Source organism: Seriola dumerili, unplaced genomic scaffold, assembly GCF_002260705.1.
Source record: "Seriola dumerili isolate Sdu_G_001 unplaced genomic scaffold, Sdu_1.0 BDQW01001387.1, whole genome shotgun sequence".
Taxonomy (NCBI): Eukaryota; Metazoa; Chordata; class Actinopteri; order Carangiformes; family Carangidae; genus Seriola; species Seriola dumerili.
Window position 1 is genome coordinate 848116 of NW_019175642.1, and position 21203 is coordinate 869318.

The following is a 21203-nucleotide window of genomic DNA, read 5'->3' on the forward strand; positions in this document are numbered from 1 at the left end:
CCCCCTTATTGACTGTCCCCTCCCCCCATTTCTCCCATTCCCTGGGGAAAATAGAATTATGGCTGAAAGTTTTATTTACTACAACGAAAAGCAAGTAGGCCAAGAAACCATACATTCTGTCTCTTCCGCCCCATTTCAGTATCAGCGGGGCACCTGTGTTGTGTTTTGTTGTGTTGTGTTGCGTTGCGTTGTGTTGTGTGTGTGTGTGTGTGTGCGTGTGCGTGTGTGTGTAGTTCAGTGAGTTGTGCACCCACCCATGTAGGCGCATGCTACTATCTTATAATGCGCCCTTAAAATAACAGTGAAGTACTGCACCATTGACTTCAGACTTAAGGGTGAACAACAAATAAGTGAATAAATCCAAACGTTCACTGGTTGCTGCTTTTCTCTGTTTGATATCGTTGCAGACCGAATGTCTTTGGACTGTTGAACAGACTAAACAAGCAACAAGAAGACGTTACCTTGTACTTTAAAATTTCATAGACTAAACAATTGAAAAATATCTACAATTCAATCAAACACTGATGAGCCAAAACATTGTGACCAGTCACAGATGTCGCAAATAACATGTCAAGGTCTGGGATATATCAGACAATAAGTGGAGAGTCTGGGATTTTTTTGCCAGTATGTGACAGATCAACAGCACATCAGACAGGGGTGGTCATAATGTTTTGGCTCATATATTATAATACTATACACTGTATCACCTGTATGTAAAAATCGACTTGAAATCACATGTATTGTGACACTTTTTTTTTTAAAGATACAGTCATTGGCTATAACACATTTATATAGCGCCACAAATGTGGCCAGATTTTTGCCAATTTATCAGCCATTTTGCATGAGCTATCGATTAAACATCAGTTAATTAAGTCATATAATGATTCCCCTTCAATTCTCCCTTAATTGGGTCTTGTAAAAACTAATGATGTGAGAAACACTTTAAGAGGTTACCTACTACACAACACCACACAGGAGCTCTCCACTTAAAAAGCAAACACATGTAGATTTGCTTTCAAGGGCCCGTCTTGGGTTGTAAATTAGGGGATGTACTGTTGGAAGAAAGATGTAGTGATGGAATATAAGTATAGAAATACTATTATTACTAAAAACCAAGCTTAACATATTTTGACATGATGTTTTGGTCAGTTTATGCACAAACGTTGAGCTGCGTTTTTTTTATTCAAAGGTCCCATATTGTATAAAGTGAGATTTCCATGTCTGTTTCGATTATAAAGCAGGTCTAGGTTCTATATTAATACTGTGAAAGTATCAAAGCGCTCAGTTCACAGAGAAATAAACACAGCCTGTATTCAGAAACTGAGCCTTAAAACCAGTTGTCAGGACTTCTGTAACTTTGGGATGTCACAACAAAGCAGTCACCTCTCTCAGCCATGCCCCAAGCCCCGCCCACCTGGACCCAGCATCCAACCTTGCAGGATTTGGTTTCTCTCAGTGTTTACCTGAAATCTGCAATTATATATTTTTATTCTCAGTCTCTCAAAGTCTGTCTTCTGATTGGCTCACCGACCTGTTGTTACTAGAGCTCAAGAGAGAAGCCTGAGAGAGGAGATGTAAACTACTGAGATGGTTTTTCGTTCTTAAAACTGCAAATCTTCTTATGGATCAACACTTCAAATAAAACCATGGGAAAGTATAAAATATAGGACCTTTAATGCTGAAGAGTAAGGTTGTGACCATTTTTATTGTCATTATTGTGTGTAATATGGGTAGCCTACATCTCCTGGTTAACAGGTCTACTCATCAGATACAAGTTATTTCCAGTTTTAGGCTTTTCCATTGTAGTAAATGCGGATTGGTTAACATCCTCGTGTGTTTCATACCTGGGCGCTTGAAAAGTTCAAGGTATCGCATTCAGGATCATGATATGATTTGCATTTCAGTTTCTGGTAAATGTCAAATTACGCCTGCTATTTAGTATGACACTGTCACTAGTAGTTGCAGTAGGGGTGCTAATTGCACTACTGCACCCTCTGGCAAGTGTCAACAGCCACTCCAGTGGGAAAGGGAGGGAAATGAGAAAGATGCCTCCTGGAGCCATCTGGCAGTTCTTCGGGATCAAGTCCTATTATGTCTGGAAGTCAGAGATGATTTGGAACATATGATCAGGATCTGAATGAAGAACTTTTAACAACGGATGGAAAGACAATAACCATGCCTTATAGTTTCCACTGGTGTCCAAAGACATTTAACATGGAAAAACACATATTTGTTACTGGCATTGTTTCAGCATGGCAGGGTACTGTCGGAAATTGAGCTAATGAATTAATTAAGCTAAACAAAATTGGAAAAATAAAACTTAATTAAACATGCTTATCCTTTTGGCCTGGATACTAGAAACTAGAGGCCAAGTAGTCTAAAGACCAGACTGTGTGCAGTTTTGTTGGATTAAATAAGAGAGCCCAGCCAGAGTCCTGATATATTTGAATTTCCATAGCATGTCTCTTCATTGTTAGAGACATCCTCTTTGGTATAATGTGAATTTTATGATGTTAGGAAACTAATGAGAGATCATGAACATTTCGGCCCTCAGACCTACACAAAAAAATGAAAAATGACATCTTTTTTGCAGCACTGAGATAAAAATTATATGTCATGAAATAGGGAGAGATTTTCATGAAATAATTGATACAATCTGACCCTTATCCTTATCAGAGCAATAGAAATCTTTTGACAAGCAGCTCTTGTGATGAAAAGGTCAAAGCCATTTCAGATTTGGGGGGCGGGAAAGTGTGTGAGTAACTCTTTTCCCCTCTCTCAACAAGTGCCAAAAAATATAACTGAATGAGGCACCATTTGTGCTGAGCCTGGTCTCCTGTGATTTCATGTAATCTGCACCATTGTATTCAAATGCAAATGCCCTGTACACACTAGAGTGAGAAAATTGTTGTTCCAGGGTGGACGGATTACATGAATGAGATGAGTAGATACAGGTTGTTATCTGGAGCTGAAATAATCATATGAATGGGCACAAATGTGATTTCATGGCCCTGTTCAGACCTGGCATTAATCTATCATTATCTAAGTTTGTCAGTTCACATCTGACTTCGAAATGCATCCCCACGTGTGACCACTTGTGATCAGATCTCACCTTCCCACTTTATATGCAAATAAACAGGTATGCATTGCTGGTCTCGGGTTTTATCCATTTGAAAAAGCGAAATATTGTCGGTTCATTATGAAGCTGTGGCAGGACTAATTAGACTGTGTCAGAGGACGTCAGTTGAGTAGGCGGTCCTTCAGTGTGGCCCAGGATGCATTTGCATTTACACTGCTAAAAGAATGTGGCCACATGTGGCCCAGACCATTTCCAAATGTGGTCTGAGTGATCGGATCCCAAATGCGTCCTCAATGCATCTTGGGTGCGTTCACACCTGAACTTAGAGCTGCCCACTTGTGATTGGATCACCTGAGACAGATGTTAATACCAGGTCTGAACACTGGTCATTTCAATTATCTCATATTGGAGATAAAATCAGATGAGATTTAATACACTTTAATTTTCACTGAGCCACATCTATGAGTTTCTGTTGACCAGATCGCAAATCTTATCAAGGCAACGCAGTCAGTCTTTAATTTCTCTCGGCTCTACTCCAGTCCAGAGGTGGTGGTAATGCACCTGAAGCTGTTTGGTAACCAACAAAACTGCCCAAAAAAGGAACACGATATTGAGTTGATGTTTGGTACTTAACCCCCCTGGGGTCAGAAATCATGGCATGGCATCACTGAGATATCGCTTCACGAGAATGGGATAGACTTACGGACCCCAAAACATAATAAAAACATCCTCCGAAACCCTAAGCCGTCTACTTTAAAATGTAAAGTTAGACATTGAATTTATTCTGTAGAAATATGTGAGGGGAATAAAAAGAACAACATACATATTTCAATCTCAGAGTCAGACAGCAACTCTTGATGGCCCATTCATTTGCAAATGGCGCTATTCATACGATAATGACAGGATAATTCAGCAGTCGTCATTGTGTCATTACAAGGCAAGAAGCCGTGTGAAAATTTGACTCCTATTGACAAGATGTCTGCAACAACTCCTCAGTGAGGACAGCAAGGAAGATCGTTGCCTTTTTGAGCTTTGACTCGATCCCGCTGAGGATGTTTTCTGACGAGTGAGTGAATTATTTCACCCCCGTCAACTCTGCACAAGCACAACACATCATATCGCATCATATTTCTGTTCCATGTTTCACTTCCTGCAACTGAGTTTGCCGGCGACTGCAGGGTGAAGACTACGGCTGGATGCAAGACCTGTGTGTAAAACAAATAAAAACCCCTTGGAAGTGCAAAGCAGCTGATGGCCAGACAGAAACTGTTTTTGAAGCTTGGCATCCTGATGAGGACTGAAAATGAATCGATGAAAATAAGATAGAAGATAGAAATTCATCCCGAAGGAAATTCTTGTGCCAGATGTTCAAATTTCATATTAATCCAGTAATTTAATGTGATTGCACTTTCTATCCAGGCAGAAATAGCAGCGAGCGCCACAATGACATTGCAGGCTGATGGGCCATTGCCTTTGACAGTGAGGAGGGACACTATTAACAGTTCGTTGACACCCACTTCATCAATATTCATTCTGTAGCCACTGACTTTGAAAAAAATAGTGTCAGTCCAGGTTCTTAATCCTTAGTAATCAAACCACATGACATTGCTGAAATACTTAATCTATGTGTACACATAATGTATATTTACTAGGTTCAGACCTGAAAAGTCTTGGCCAGAAATGTTTATTATGTGTCTTTTTAAAATATCTCAGAATATGTGAAAATCAGTTTTTGAAAAGTATACGTTTATAGTTGATTTAACCAAAAAAAAAGAACATTGACATTCTTACTGCTCTCCGATTATTGGGGCTGAGTTTGTGGTGAATATAAGCACATGTGGCAATGTTTTTAGATACTACCTCAAAAGTGTCTGACAGGCCTGAGACTCCAGAGGGTTTAACCACAACTGTATCTTATTATGGATATCAAAACTTCAAATGAAACACTGGAAAGGTGTCAAATATGGGATCTTTAATCTCCGGGTTGGCAATCCCCAAGTTGCTCACAGTTGGTAGGCCAGTGCCTTGCATGGCAGCTCTGCTGCCATCAGTGTGTGAGTGTTTGTGTGAATGGGTGAATTAGATGTAAAGTGGTTTGTCTGCTAAGGTAGCAAAGCATTACATGAATGCATTTCATTTATAATTTATGAGTGAGAATAACTAAGACAGAGAGAATAACTAAAACAATTATTAATTTATCTAACAAATTGGTTTATTTTTCTTCCAATCGACTAATTGTTCTGCGTAATCGACTTAAAAGCAGTTGTTTGCCTGATTACCTAATTTTACACTTTATGTCATTTGGAAGAGGCTGTTGTGAAGCTAATAAAGTAAGCAGTCTTTTCCATTGTTGAATAATAAATCCAACTTAATTTTCATAGTGGCTGCCAGATGCTGAGTCTCAAAGATTTCTGAACATGTTGAAGTGAATAGGAAAACCCCTCCACCTTCTTCGTAATACAAAGTCAAACGTTGTCCACAAAGATGTCAAATCAGTGAAGTGGACATGTACTAAAGGAATAAAACGGTTAGGATGATTGCTTGTAAATGGATTTGGTCTAATTGTACACACATATGAAGATATAATGAGGAATTACATACGTTCAGTTTTCAGTTCACCACAGTCAGGTCAAATCACCATTAAATGAGCAGACAACTCCTGGACAAGGACTTGAGATTGATGATATTTATAGCATTTCATTTTAAAAGTGGCTCCTAACTGCCCGTGATTTCTTTGAAGCATCTTTTTTGTGAATGGTTCACTTCACCTACAGCCAGCTGTAACTCTGCCATCAAAATCTTTCAGTATAGACTATTTTCAAGAGCTCCGCATGGTCAGAATCAGTTACTGAAGACGCTGCATATACACTATATGAAACACACAGCACAAAGTTATGAATGAGCAAGGCAGGCTTAATTTGAGTCGTCTGGTTTCTATTTTACTTCTAGTAAAATAAGATTGTGCCGATATCTGTCCAAACAGAATGTAATGAATCATCTAAAAAGGTTTTTATCATGATTATTACAATATGAAGGAGTCCATTTTAATTTACATCTTTCTCTCTTACTGACGCCAACAATGCCCTCCTGCAGCCAAAATACTGTCCAGTAGAAATAATGGAATAATAAAAGTGTTTACAACTATTCTATCATACTTAATCATATTAGAATGCATTGTGTTGCATCAGGACAGGCCTGAATTGATTTGCACTGAGTCACCAAGTACAGATTTTGATATGCGTATAAAAGATGTTTACTCAGTCGGTCTTTGGAAGTAAAGATAGAGTGACACTTTCTAAAATCCCTGGGTACAAATATTTCTGCAAGACTGACATGCTGCAGCATAGTTTTGCGCTATATTACATGAAATCAAAGACCAGACTCTTGGTTTCCTCATGTGGCTTTGGTAATGAGTTATTCATGCTTATAAAATGTTGATTAATTGAACCGTCTCTGACCACAGAAATAATACACAATACTAATTTACGGCAACTTTTTCTTCCCTCTGATTAGTTATTATTGGGTTATTTCATACAGCAAGTCATTACAGTCTGTCTAACACTTATCCATTTAATTTCTCGCGGAAAAATAAAAGTCAATAACAGAAAATGAGAAAAACATGACTTCAGGTCTGTGGCACATTTGCAGCCAGGAGTAAACACAGCATATTGATGCTTTTTTACCTCTTATTTAGTTATGACCCACTATTCCCAGATACAAGCAGGATGGCCTCGAGGATGGAAAAACTTGTTTTTATTCAAACAAAGTACAGAAACGCAGCTGTAGAAACGAAGTATTAGTTACAGAGAAGAGCTGAGGGGGATGTCCTGAGCTGAGAGAAGAGGATCTGCGGGTAAAGCAGACATGACCAAAGCAGAACCCCTGTGACGCTCCATTTCCAGCAGGGCCCCGGCAGAAATGTGGCTGAAGAGAGAGGATTTGGATTGAAACATAGTGTCAGTCTTACACTAGTACGCTTCACAGCAGGGCTGTTGTGCTATATGCAAAGAGAAGATGGGAAGCTGCGAACTGTCAGAGATTTTGCTGTAGTATATCTGGTTGCATTAAAACCAGGACCTTATTATCTTTATCAGATTTAGATGATTTCTTTTGAATCAAAATCAAGAATCTTGATTTTCCAGGTTTAATTTAATTCAGTAGATTAGCAAAACACACACAGTCAAAGCCACATTATTAATTCATTTCTATCCTATAAAGGATTCAAGGATTCAGGTTTAATAGTCACATACACAAACAAAATGAGGAGGCAAAAGCAATCTGGTATGTTCTTAAAGCTAAGAGACTATAGTGAAAAAAAGAAATATAAAAAATATACAGTATAATTTATAAAATACAAGATGCACACAGCGCTCACGACTCTAAAGAAAGCTATACAATAAAACTTTATACAGGCCTGAGTGTCAATATGCGAGGCGATGCAGTGGATTCACAGAGGACAAGGTGCTAGACAAGGCCGAGGATATATGGAGGACAGAGTTCACCATCCTAACGGTCTGAGGAAGGAACATTTTTCGGAGTCTCTCTGTGTTGGACTTGTGGTCACAGAAGCATTTACCTGGACATAAAGGCTGGAACAGTCTATTGCTAGAGTACTGAGGATCATTCATAATCCTACCAGCTGCAGTTCTGCACCCATCTGGTGTGCAGGTCCAGCAGAGTGGAGGGTGTGCAACACATGGTCCAATTCTCTCTGTAAGGCTCTACAGTAGTTTTCCGGACCAGTTGGTGATGTCCCCTCGTTATAGGATGTTTTCCACAGCAGTGTAGACACCTGTTGGGTCATAGTGGGTGATGGGAAATGCTGAAGGTGTTTATTGTTGGTGAGTCACACACATCGCATTGTTGCTTCTGCCTTTGCCTCCATTGTTTGTCTTTCCCCTTCCATTTGATTTAGTTTCTTGCCTCTGCACTCCAGTTCAAATAAATATGTTCTACCATGACCGGAGATCCTCCTCAAAGTCGTACACGAGATAATCCACCACTGCAATAAGCTCAGTGGAAAGTCTGCTTGACAAGTCATTAAATGTTGCTAGATGATGTAATATGCTAATTAGCTAATTGCTAATTTACTAATTTACTAATTAGCGGATTCATGGCGTCATTGCGTCATATTTGCATTCTGCCAAGTGTCACCCAGTTTCAGCCCTTTATGTTTGCTTCTCTCCGCCTCTCTGCGCTCACATATACAGTCATTTAATACAGCTGAATTACCAATAAAGCTGTTCTCATTTACAAGTTTTCCAAGTATGAAGTAGACACTGAAACACGGCCCATTAAGACAACATGCAGTCACCTCCGAGCCATTTCCAAGCTGCTGCTCTGCTGCTGCTAAAATCCTGATTTTATAACGGCCAGAATGTCTGTCTCATTTTGTCTCTCACACAGAGCACAGCCTACGTCTGGGTAACAAACTGCTGCTCCGCCTCTCTGCCACTCACTGAACAGAGCGGACACAGAGAGAGGTGTTCCTCTCGCTCGCGGGGCAGCACTGGCGACTCTCTTCAACGGAAAGTAGCTAAGGTTTGTCCACAAAGTTGCTAGATTTGTCGTAAGGTGCTTTTTTTATACAAAAAAAAAAAGTTGCTGAAGGGGTCCGAAAATGAAAACCACTGTACACACCCATTATCTTTCTTAAAGAGCAATGGCCAATGGAAGACGTCCAACACTTGGTTGACCAATGGTGTAACCTCATCACTCCCTCGCGAACATTTGGGGATGTAGAATTAGGGTACATTCAGGCAGATTGGTTTTTGGTTTTTAAACCCCAAAATCAAAAAAAGAAGAAAAACAGAGCAGTTTTGCAGTTTTTGTTGTCAGAATTAAAAAACAAAAAACAAGAACATAAAATTTGAAGAAACTGTCCAATTCTGGTGTTTGCAACATCCTTTTTTTCATTTTTCCTGGATTAATTGAAGAATGAAGAACGGTAGTCAAATGGAACGGAAGTAAAGGTACATATTTCAAAATAAAAGCCAATAGAATAGTGTAGGCATTCTCTGAATGTGTAAATATATGCATGGTTTTTGGTTTAAAACGGATAAACAAACTGCCTCAAAGAACATGGACCATGTAGCTCTGGACAGTGGCCAGTCCAGCCAACAAACAGATGCAGATAAATATGGAAGGGTACTTCAGACAGAAAGACCCAGTACATCCTTAATCAGTCAGTATGTGGCTACTTCTTGTGTTTACTTTCACATCAGACTCACGGACAAGCATCTGAAATGACTCATGTGTGAGTCACGTTTATTTGGAAAGCTGTACAAGGCTCCTGCAGCTTACCCTGATGTGCATTGTTCTGCACGAGTCTTTCCCCAAATCTCTACAACAGAGGTGGTGAGTGAAAGGTTAGCATGACCCGTAGAGTCACAATAGCCACATTTATGGGAACAACTATCTGTCCTGTTGAAATATACTATAGCGCAGTGGTTCTCAAACTCAACTCTGATAAGATCTTTGCTTTTAGATGTTTTATTACAGAAAGTGTTTTTGCTCTCCTCAAGGATCCTTGGGGGTTCCTTGAACCCACTTTGAGAACCACTGCCATAGCAAACTTAATGATGGAGTTGGAGCTGTCCCTGACCATGAATCAGCCAAGAAATGTAAACCTTATTAGTATTCACTTATTTACTAAATAAGTAATATATTTTTAATTGAAACAGGTGTCCTACAGGTTTGAGGGACAGCTGTAGGGGAAAAGTTAAAGCGAAATGTGTCCCACACTGCTGAGGCTGATGTAATGAACAGATGGAGAGAGTTCTCAAGTTTGAGAGTGAAAGAGAGAGTGAGAGAGAGAGAGAGAGAGACAGAGAGCATAATGGAAAAGAGGGAGTGAGGGGTGGAAGAGGGGGACAGTTAAGGTGATCTATATCATATCTCAGTTGGACAGATCCTCTTCATATCCTGTTGTCTAGGATGCGACACTGTATGACACTGTATTCCTGAAGTTTTGAGTGCATTCATGATGGAGGAGATAATCACTGAAACTGTCTGATGAAAACTATTTCAAAATTGGTTAAGACAATAAAAAATGAATTAATTAATTAATCTGGGCATAGTCATATACTCAAGCTGATATCATCCCACTGATGTTTATCTAGCCTACATGTTGCCTAGCAACGCTGGAGCAGAAATTCGAAGGCACAGGAACTTTTGTTTTGATGATGTTCATAACAAAAGAACATTATCAAAGATTATCTACAATAAAGAAACACTAGATCATAAAAGATGTTTAATTTAATGACATGGCAGTTTGTTGGCTAGTGTGAGTCAGTTAGTGTTAGAACATGAGTAATAGATGACACTGTGACAATTACACCATTACACAAGCAGAATGTGGTATTATCCCTTAAATGATACATGTATCCAGCAAGGGTAAGAAATTCTTGCTTCCTTAATTTATTTATGTTTTTTTTTTTTGTTTTTTTTTTTTGTTCCAGAAATGTGGAATACAATTTATTGCTCAGCACATGATATATACAGAGAGAGACAGGGAGGGTGTGGGGAGACCCTGCTGTCCCTAATGTGGCCATCTATCACCTGCATCAATCACAATCATCATAAATCACATCCCTCACGCACAGATAACCATGCATGTGCATGCAGTTACATAAATATGTGCACACACTGAGACATTTCATTAGGGACATGCTCAGTATGCTCCTAACCACAGCTCGGTGGATTGGATTTCCTCTGGGAGATCTTTGAGCTCTACCTTTAGACCGTGGTGTGTGCCTCATGCTTAATGCATACATGCACAAAATCGCTCTCTGTTTAACTTCAAATGATGTTCTTTTAGAGCGGCCTACTCTCACTGGCCCACTTAGATGTGGGTCAGTGTATCCTCGCTTCTATTGAAATACATTTGTGTGGTTAGAGGAAAGGATAGTGTAGGAGGATAAACACACTTAGGTTTAGTTAAACATATACTGTAGCTACCCAACACACTGACATCCTCCAACTGGCAATTAGAAATAAAAAGTAATCTGAGGTAAAAAGAAATACGAACATTTTTTAAAGTAGCATTTGCTAGAGTTCGGTGGACGCTGGCTGTTACTGCTGCAGCTGTTCTTACAGTTTGAATTAGGTGATGAGGTCATTAATGTAACATACAAATCAATCTGGATCAGAGGTGGATAAAACACAGCTTCACTACTTGAGTCAAAGTATAGATGCTCCTGGTCAAATATTACTCCAATACAAGTGAAAGTTGTTCAGTCAGATCTTTACTTGAGTTAAAGAATTGGAGTGCTTTTAAAAATATGTCAGAATTCAAAATGGCATTTTTTTATGTCAACTCACTGACTGACTGTAGAACCTGCAGAATAAAAAGCTTGTAGGATACGCTTATATTATAATGGCCATAAAAACTGAAATTAATCAACAAAAAGAGCTATTGTCGTTTTCGTATTTCTTTTTTTAGGCAGTAATGAAGTTTGGTCCTGGTAACGCAGCAAACACATAAAACTAAAGGAATCTTTCTTTATTTCTAAAACTTCAAACATGGACTTAAGATAAGGCCGCAGTGCTCTGCCGAAGAATCTTATCTAACGTAGCCATCGTTCAAACTGAGCTGTTCAAACACGCAGCAACACAACATGACTGACAGTGTAGGAGTTGGCTGATTGTTTTTTCTCCTGTGATGAACACAGTGTACGGTCCATCACATTTTCAAAATAAAAGAAAATTCATTCCACTGACTAAGTGCAATGGAGTAAAAGTGATAAGTTTTTAAAAAATATAATACTCAAGTAAAGTACAGATACTTCATATACTTAGCTACAGTACTCAAGTAAATGTACTTATTGGATATTGTCCAACCCTGATCTGGATGTGACAGAATGAAATACTAGTGAATGGTGTTCAGCCTCTGTTTGATTACATGCAAACTGTAAAGATGTATTGTGATATTTTATCTTTTTTCATGCATTGGTATCTGACGAATTTCCATCATTGCAAATCATTCCATCGATGCATTTTGCATTTTCTCTCAAAGTCATGAAGCATGGCTGGAGACAAATTATTGCATTTGCTTCATATTTTCATGCATTCATGCTCTCAGCACGAATATTAATCTGTGTGTGTGTGTGTGTGTGTGTGTGTGTGTATATATATATATATACACACACATAATTAAAAAGAGATGGGGATGCATTACAAAACAATAATGACATTATGTGCACTATACTGTATATTGATCTCTACATTTATATTTATATTAGACGTGACATGTTTGTGGAAATAACCACTGAGAGTCACAGGTCACATTAAAAACAAAGAAACGATAGGCCTACACACACACACACAAGGACGATAAAGATAACAGAATTTTCCCACGATGCATGCATTGCATCAATAATATGTTGTGTTAGTTCTGTGACCTTGCTGAAAACAAAATGACTTAATGAATGGCTTTTTGTCAGACCATTGGTAGAAAGTGCATTATTTTACCACATATTTCCAGTGAGCACTGCCTTGTTATCAAAGAAACGATCCCAATTACTTTGCACCAACTTCGGTGGATGTTTGTAGAACGTCTTTGTCGTGCTTTTACATTCGTTCACCAGCCACTGACACATCAAACAAAAATAAATCAATGCTTTAACTAGGAAATATCACTTGCTCATGATTAATCATGTGTTTGTGTGTTTGCGCGTGTGTGTGTGCGCGAGAGGGAGAGAGAGAGAGATAGAGGGAGGGAGAGAGCTTAAGAGAAAGTATCTGTGTTGCAGAGATCAAGAGCTTATACAGGCATCAGCACCCCAGGAAGAGTTTCCTTTTATGAGTGTTGTTTTCCTTTAAGCAGAAATAAGCCCGATGCTTTAATCTGTCCTTTGTCTGCATCGTACGTGGAGATTAGAGCTGATCCATGTCTGTCATGATTTCGTTTGACATGAGTGTGTGAATCTAACACAGACATGCATGTTCACACACAACACACACACGTATGCACATACAGTACATACATACGAACGAGCAGCCGTGCTCATACACACAGACCTTGTTATGGTAATAATTTCCAACCACCAAAGTTGCGGTGCAGACGGTTTTTCCGCTGTTCTCATTAACTTTTTCCTTTTCAGAAAGAATCTACTTGACACATTCTGTCTAGTTCCCATTGTCTGCCTCGCTTTTCCTGGTCTTTAGGGAAATGAGGGAACATGCTACTTCACACGGACGGGGTGGGGAGGCAGAACAGGGTAATTGGAGCCCTGAGTGGAGTAAGAGGCTTGCCATCCCTTTGAGAGTGGCTGGCATATGTCTGCGTTACTTCCAGCTGTCCTGACTGAGAGCAAACTAATTACATCGTGTTTGCATCCTGCTAATTAGTGTCCTAATTAAAAACACATAAAGGCATTAGAGGGGGGTGGATGATAGTAGGGACAGCTCTGGGCATGTAACCTGTGTTCTTGAAAAGACCAGAACTTTGTCTTAGAAGTAGTTTTCCTTTGGAATGGCTACAGAGCAGGGGAGCAGCATGTATAACTGTTTGCCTTTCAATTAAGATTGTTAGTGTTGTGTTAGAAATGATATCAAAGCAGTGAAAGCGTGGACTCACTTGTGTGGGTCTATCGTATGTATAAACTTCAGTTTTCACAGATAATTCACCGAGGCTACTACTTGTACAAAAGATTATATCTCCCAGGCTTTTAACTGCCATATCACAGGTCAGATTACACCAAAGTCTTACTAAGTGTGTTCCCATCCACTTAATTTTTATGTTTGTATAAATAAAATAAAATAAAAACACATGCAATATTTTTAAAAAAAATGTTATGCTTTACTTGGGTAGAAAACTTCCATAAAAGTAAAAAAATGTGACTAAGTGCTAAGTGATAGAAACAGACCTGATGAGTAAATCATGACACACATGATGCATGTGACTTAAACATCAGACTCTTTAAATTACATTATTGTCGTGCTCTCTTTGTCTGCAGTGGTTAAATGGCACTTAACTGTAGAATTAGTGCCGCCAGCTGTTTATCTTGACATTTGCATCCTCTAATCTTTTTTTATAACAGTAATGGCTGAAAATACTTTGCACTTTTTAAGGGATTTCTGGAAATTCGGTTCAAATTTGTGCTACATTTGGATGGAGACCTGTCTCACTGTTTGCCTGCCGTGCTATCTGACATCCTTTATCAGAATCAATGGTTTCACACTATAAACCTAATACTGAGAATAAGGGCAGGGCCTTTATTTGGACTTGCAGGAGCAATAACAGTGGTTGCAAAAATGCCGGTGCATTTTTCAGCTATTTTTCTTTTACCAAAACGGACAAACAGCTGAGGATCTGCAGTAGAAGAGATCCACATTCCCCTGCATCACTCTATCCAGAATTGCACCTGTGTTTCCAGTCTTGTGTACAAACACTTGTGTGTGCTGCCAAAGGTTTATACACATACATCCCTTTTTAACCCTAAACCAATACCAGGTTAGACCAGTGGCCGTACTGACCAATAACATCAGCAGCTGGTGTATCGGTAATATGAGGGCCCTCCATGTACTGATACAGCCTTCGTACAGTATCATGAACTTTCAAGGGCGTGCTTTATGTTTCCAAAGTGATGCACACCACTTCAGGGGACGGTCGACTCGACTCATGAGCCGAGCCATCCCAGGATTTCACCACTCGAGCTGCTGCTCCTGTGACAGCGCGTTAGGGGACTAACCAGGGAGGAGGCTACATCAGCCAAGTCATCTCTGAGCGTCACGAGAAAGTTATCCAAAACCACTGCGAGCGTTCTTTCCACTTGAGCTTTTTCCAATAACTGAAAAGCTCAAGTGCGGGGAAGGACGTGACAGAAATGCCCTTTTTTTTTTTCTTGCTATAGTGCGTGTGCAAACGCAACACTTCCCGCGGGTGGATTATTATGTGGTTATGAGATCCACAAGGGACAGTTGGTGTTTGTCCTGAAGGTAAATGAATCCATTTTTCCTCTCCAAAATTATAAATCAGACTCAGATCTTTAAGATGTGTCTTGACAGCTATTGGCTTGTCGCTGGACATCACATTAGCTCTGGCATTTCATATGCCTTTGGAATGTGCTGTGCTCTGAGGCAGCGACAGAGGTTTTCTCTGTGATCTTGAGCAGAATTAATAACCAGCAGCTCCACTTCCTCCTCACGCCGCCACCCTGTATCGGTGGGAAGGAGGGACCCCTGACCAGAATGTTCTCCAAGTTCATCCTGGGTCATTGTCAGCGTGTCATAACTCGAGGACATCACCTTGGCCTAGCTGTTAGAGTTTTGTAATTTTTTTTTTTTCATGGAAGTGGCAGCAGCATATTGCTGCAATATTGCTTTTGTTGTGAAAGGCCACTAGTGTCGCCCCCAGAAAACAATACTGGAGAAACAGCAGCAGAGGATTTTTACTCCCCTTTATACAACTGGAAAATTCCAGTACTGAGAGAGTGCAGAGGTTCTTCTTCCTCACTGCAGAGTAACAGCTTGTCACCATCAAGGAGCGAGCGGTCGGTCTTGCACGCCAGAAGCAGAAGTGATGAGGATTGGTGGGGTGGGGTGTGTTGACAAACACATCTTTAGATATCCAGTCCTTTAATGCAAAGTGATGTAAAAAAAAAAAAAAAAAAAAAAAAAACAAACAAACAAAAAAAAAAAAAGTCTCTAACCTTTTGCTGAAAGCCATCAAACGACTAATGGCTGTTTGCAATGCAAGTGTTTGGAGAGGTGTGAGCAGCAGAGTGAATTACAATGCTCCTCATTTAGCCGAGCACTTGAAGAAAATCATGTTGGAGAAGTATAATGAGTTCCTGCAAACAGCGGCTCAGATATCTGTGAGGCAAACATTTGAGCTGCGCTAAAACAACGACATAATGCATCACGACAGCTGCAAAACTACAGAAGAAACAAAAACAAAGAGAAACAAAGAATCCAGTGAAACAATTGGTTAACCATTTCCTCTTGTTGTGAGAACAACAGCCGGTCCTGTGACCACTGTCTTACAAGCAGTGCACTCCTGCAGTCACTCACCAAGGTGTGTGTGTTGAGAACATCTCTCGAATTCAGATGGAAGAGATGATGTGCAGTGACTTTCAAACTGCTGCCGTGTTGCTTAATTTGAGCTCACGCTGGATGGATTCAGGTTCAACAGTGTGAAAGCGAATATTTTAAGCTGATGAACCGGGCCCGGGTCTAGGCATGGGCACGGGGGGGGGGGGGGGGGGTAAATGCCTCACCAAATTCTCCGACAAAATCGTCAAATCGTCCCGCTTCATCCCAAAATTAAAAAAATAAGTATTTTATTTTATCCTTGTTGATTTGACCAATCATAAACATGCCACATTCAAATAATCAAAGATTATATAAATCCGATTTGTTGGTCTGACCATGTAAAAAATGGATACAGCAGGGAGAGCAGTTACTTCACTAACATTTCGATGCCAACCCCCGACCCAGTTCACAAGCAGTGCACCCCCAGTTTTAAAATCTAAAACTGACATTTATTACATTGTAGCATTGTAGACTACAAAAATATACTGGCTTCAGGCAGATTATTATTATTTTTAATATACCAGTCCATGTAAGAATAGATAATTAGCTAGATATAAATAAAGTTGGTTTTAGTTTTAGATAAATAAAACAGTGCATGTTATTGCTTACAGTCCTAAAGAACACTCATAAAGGACCCCAGTAATGAGTCTTGAAGTCTGGCATTTAGTGACCAGTCAATATCTCTCAATGTCATCTCAGTCAAAGCAGTCTAAAGCCAGGCCTGTGAAGAACCAAGAAAAAAATTTAAAAAAATAAATGAATTGTAACCAGGAGAATGTTGAATAACTTCTAACATGTCAGAGATTGAGACCAAATGAAATAGAGTACAAAATATATATGAAGAAATCCATACAAGTTGCCATGCTATCGCTTAATTCCTTAGTTATTACCAGATAAACAACACCGTCAGTGCCGGCGCACGCTCCATTACTAGTTGCAATGGGGCGAAACATGTCTGTAATATACACTGTGTAATCTGCGTAATTACAAAAATTAAGTGGTTAGATGATCGACTAATTTCATCATTTATCTTAGCTTTTTTTTTTCCTCCCCGCCCTCCACCTGATTCTGTTTCAGCTTGTGTCTGCCTGTTCAGACGAGCTGTATGCCTCCACTTCCGCGTCTCTCGCGTTGCTCGCATCAGAGCTGACATTAATGTGCATGTGTTTAGAGCACAGCCTGAGATTCTGCTGCCAGTTGTTTTCTGTTTTTTTTTTTTCTTTTTTCTTTTTCTTTTTTTTTTTTTGTGCTGTGCTGAAATTGTCTAAGGTATGACAATTTGTGCAGCTGTCTTCACTTCCTCGCTCACATCCACCTGAGAGGTAGATAAAGCGATGAGTGAAGACTTGTCAGCCTGTTTGATAACATTTAAATCAAAGTTCTGCTCAGGGCATACTCGTCTGAGCCCCGTGTTACAGAGATCTGCCTCACACTGACAACAATCTCAGCCTGTGCAGCAGAAAAAAGTTGAGCCGGGGTAATTTTCGAGCGAGATTCTGAAAGCTTTAGAAGTTGCTTAGCCTGGCAAAAACTCCACAGCATTTGTGTTATTAAGGCATCGCGGATTTACCTGTAGCCAAGTCGCAAAATAGCCTCTTTTTAAAGGTTAAGTCATAAAGTAGAGGTTTTCAACGGCGTGAACGCTTCGAGGCAAACCTGATTTTGTGGCATGACTGTGCCTCTGCCTCTCTTTCAGTGTGCAGATCAATTCAAGGCTTTTTGGTTCTTAAATAAGGAGGGGAATGTCAAAAACTCTTACTAATTTGCAACAACATCTCAACAAGCTGGAGTTGACCTGTGGGAAAGCGTTGACATTTAAAGGTCTTGAATTATTCACTTGTCATGATTTCTAATTTACTATTCTCGTGATGGAAATATGCTATGCGACAGCACAGAACCTGTTTGTTCCCCCTAGATATATTTTTTACTCTGTATAAAAGTATAACTGTATAGGCATTAAGGATACATTCAAGAAGTAAGCAAATGTCCAGTCACTCTACTGTATTATATTTTGGCTTTATTGAAAATGCATTGAACAGTATAATATTATGGCTTGTATTTGCTTCTGCATCCTTTTTCAGTATTTGCACCTTAGTGGCTCTACCTATCCCCAGTTATTCAATAAGCCTATTATGTGATTGAAGAAGAGGCTTTTTTTACATTAAATATCTGCAAATTCATATACAATACAATATGCCATAATAATTCCATATAATCCCTGACATGTTGTTCAGTAATTGAAATTTCAATGGTAGCAGATAATACACGACATAAAAATGACGAAAATGTGCAGGTAGGCAGGTTCAATTGAACATTTTTATTTGATTATTTCATCGTTAATTAACATTTTCATAATGAACACTTAGGAGAGTTTTGTGTTTTCATTTAATCTGTGGGAGACACTAGGGAAGTGAATCCACCTCTGCCTTCTGAGCTATCTAGAAGCACATGAGATTTCATCATCTGCTTAATTGCTTACCCTAATTTGCTTTACTGGCACTGTCACAGCCCCATTGTACTGTTATCAAATCACTGGGCACTGTAATTAACTTTACATTGTAACCACCACCTCTGTAACTGGCACAGAGCAGCCGTTAAATGCCTTTAACTTTATTGTCTTTGTTTTGTTTTGTTTCGTTTTTTTCTTCTTTCCTTGCAGAATGAGTACACGTGTCCACGCCCCCTACCTGGTGCCTGGCTTGGAGATGTGCCTACCATCCATTAACCCCCCACCAACAAAAGTAACTGCTTTGGATGGTTGCAGCAAACCACAGTGAAACAGGGATATACAGGAGAGGGACACGTGAAGAGAACCCATCAGGATCCTACTCCCATCACTCACATTCAAGAATACATTTCAAATGGTCCTCCACGCTAACAAGGACAGCCATGGACCAGGGCAAAGAGGAGATAATACTGTCTTTTTCTTTTTCTTAAGATTTTATAACATGTTTTTTTTGGGGTTTTTTTTGACCTGTGGTCACTGGTCATCAGCTTTGTTGCATTTCTTCACGCTTTCACTACACAAACACTGACGTCGATCATTGTGGAAATGCAGTCCTATGGTGAACGGCAGAGCACTGGAAGAAGACTCATGAGCACTGATGGATGGTTATAACCAACACGTGAGCTTACTGTATAGACTGCAATAGCTTATTGTCTCCATGAGGACAACGTGGCATTGTTTTAAAAACACAGGCAAACGACTGTACAAAATCCAAGAGGCTTTAAAAAAGTGTAAACTGAGCAATGAATCATTATTGAAAATGCACTGAAGAGGTAGCTCTGACCACTCTGCTAACACAGCTGTGTATAATTTAAAGTGGGTTTGCATACTTTGATTCCATATGAAGCATCATGTTTTCATCTTTCAATATTTTTTCTTTTCTTTTTTCTTTTTTTTTTAAGATAGACTAATCAAAGGATGATGTAAATGTGCCTCACTGGAGCGGAAAAATTATGAGATGAGTCACTGATTTTCTGTGCACCTGTCAGTAAAGAGGAATGAGGTGGAAATCAAGTCAGCAGCTGGAAGATTGTTTGAAGCGTGTGAAAAGTTGCCAGAGGAAAAGCAAACTATCCCCCAGCCAATGACTTTTGGTGAGTTTTTTTTTTTGTTTGTTTTTTTGGTTTGTTTGTTTGTTTGTTTGCTCTTTTTAAAAGTTTTTTCTAAGTTGTTTCTAATTGCAATCAAACGGCGGCGATCTAGTTTGATTTGGAGGACAGGAGAGGCAATCAAAAGCAAAAGAGGGAAAAAAGAAAAAAGCTCCTATCAAGGCTAAAATGTACTTTTCTGCAATTGTAATGTTGTTAATGTTGTACTTTATGAATATGTGTTCCTGCCATTTTCAACACCAAATACCAAAGAGCCAAATGAAGCATTTTTTTGGCGTTTGGCTCTCCCAACCATGGGTTATAAACTATCCAGGATTTGTCCCCTTAAAGGTACTATATGTAAGAATGTGGTGTAATTTACATGTGTTAATCACTTTTTTATTGCCAATGTGTGAACGGAGTATGGTGAACCTAAAAAATGAGACCCAAGATGTATTCACTCTCCTACAGCAGTGGTTCTCGAACCTTTTCACATCAAGGACCCCTGAACTGACACAAATTAGACCATGGACCCCACTCTGATAAGATTTTTGCTTTTAGATATTTTATCACAGAAAGTTTTTGAAATCCATGGAATTACAGTGGAAATAAATGATTCCCCTCTTTCTTGGGGACCCACAGGAAATGCCTCAAGGACCCCTGGGGGTCCACAGACCCCTCTTTGAGAACCACTGCCCTACAGCACCAACAGTGTGCAACACTAGCTAACATTAGCTTAGAAATGAAGTTAACAAACAACCGGCTCCCAGCACAAGACAAACAAAATAAATTTGACATTTTTCCAGTCTAAGGTTACTCATACCACTCCTATCACCCGTTTATACCTGATGGTTTAGTATTATCATCGCCTCAACCCACTGCCAGACCCATTCTGTACAGTAGCATTAGCCAAACTATGGTCTCACATAGCCAGACCTGCCCCCACACTTTGTTTTAGCACCATGTCAGCGCTGGAAAGTCAAATACAGTCTAAAGTATAGCTAATTTATAGTCAAACTATGGTTATATTCACTCTCATATAGGCTATGTCACGTCACTGTTTTGGTTGATTCCCTGAATGCTCACTGTACCTATGCTAACTCTAGTTCACTTAATGGCCACCATTATTATCATTATTAACAAGGGGTTTCCTGAATGTTACATATAGCACCTTTAAAAGAAATCCACGAAAAATCAAAAGAAGCCTCAACTCCTCTCACATCCAGCAGTGCTCTGTAAACCGAATCTGCTTTTTTTTCCCATGTGTGTAATGTGTACGTCTTTGTGAACCAATGTTGCAACGACAGTCTTGGTTAGGAAGCACTTGTCTGAAAGATAACTCTGAGCACTGCTTTACATTTTGTGACTTCTGTTTAACACATGCTTCACTTTCCTTAAAATAATCAGCCCGTCTCTCTCTCTTTCTCTCTCTCCTCTCGAGAAGAGATAGCAGATGTTGCTGTGTGTGATTCTGCGTGTGCTTGTGTTTCATCCA

At 39.5% G+C, this 21203-nt stretch overlaps 1 protein-coding gene across 1 annotated transcript in view; it reads left to right on the forward strand.

The window, feature by feature from the left end:
* Nucleotides 1-18917, forward strand: part of LOC111238494 (leucine-rich repeat transmembrane neuronal protein 4-like) — a 53481-nt gene extending 34564 nt beyond the window's left edge. The window contains exon 3 of the mRNA XM_022768037.1: nt 18774-18917. Coding sequence (XP_022623758.1) covers nt 18774-18839 — 66 coding nt within the window. The 3' untranslated portion in view covers nt 18840-18917. The remainder of the gene's footprint in view (nt 1-18773) is intronic.
* The last annotated feature ends 2286 nt before the right edge of the window (nt 18918-21203 follow it).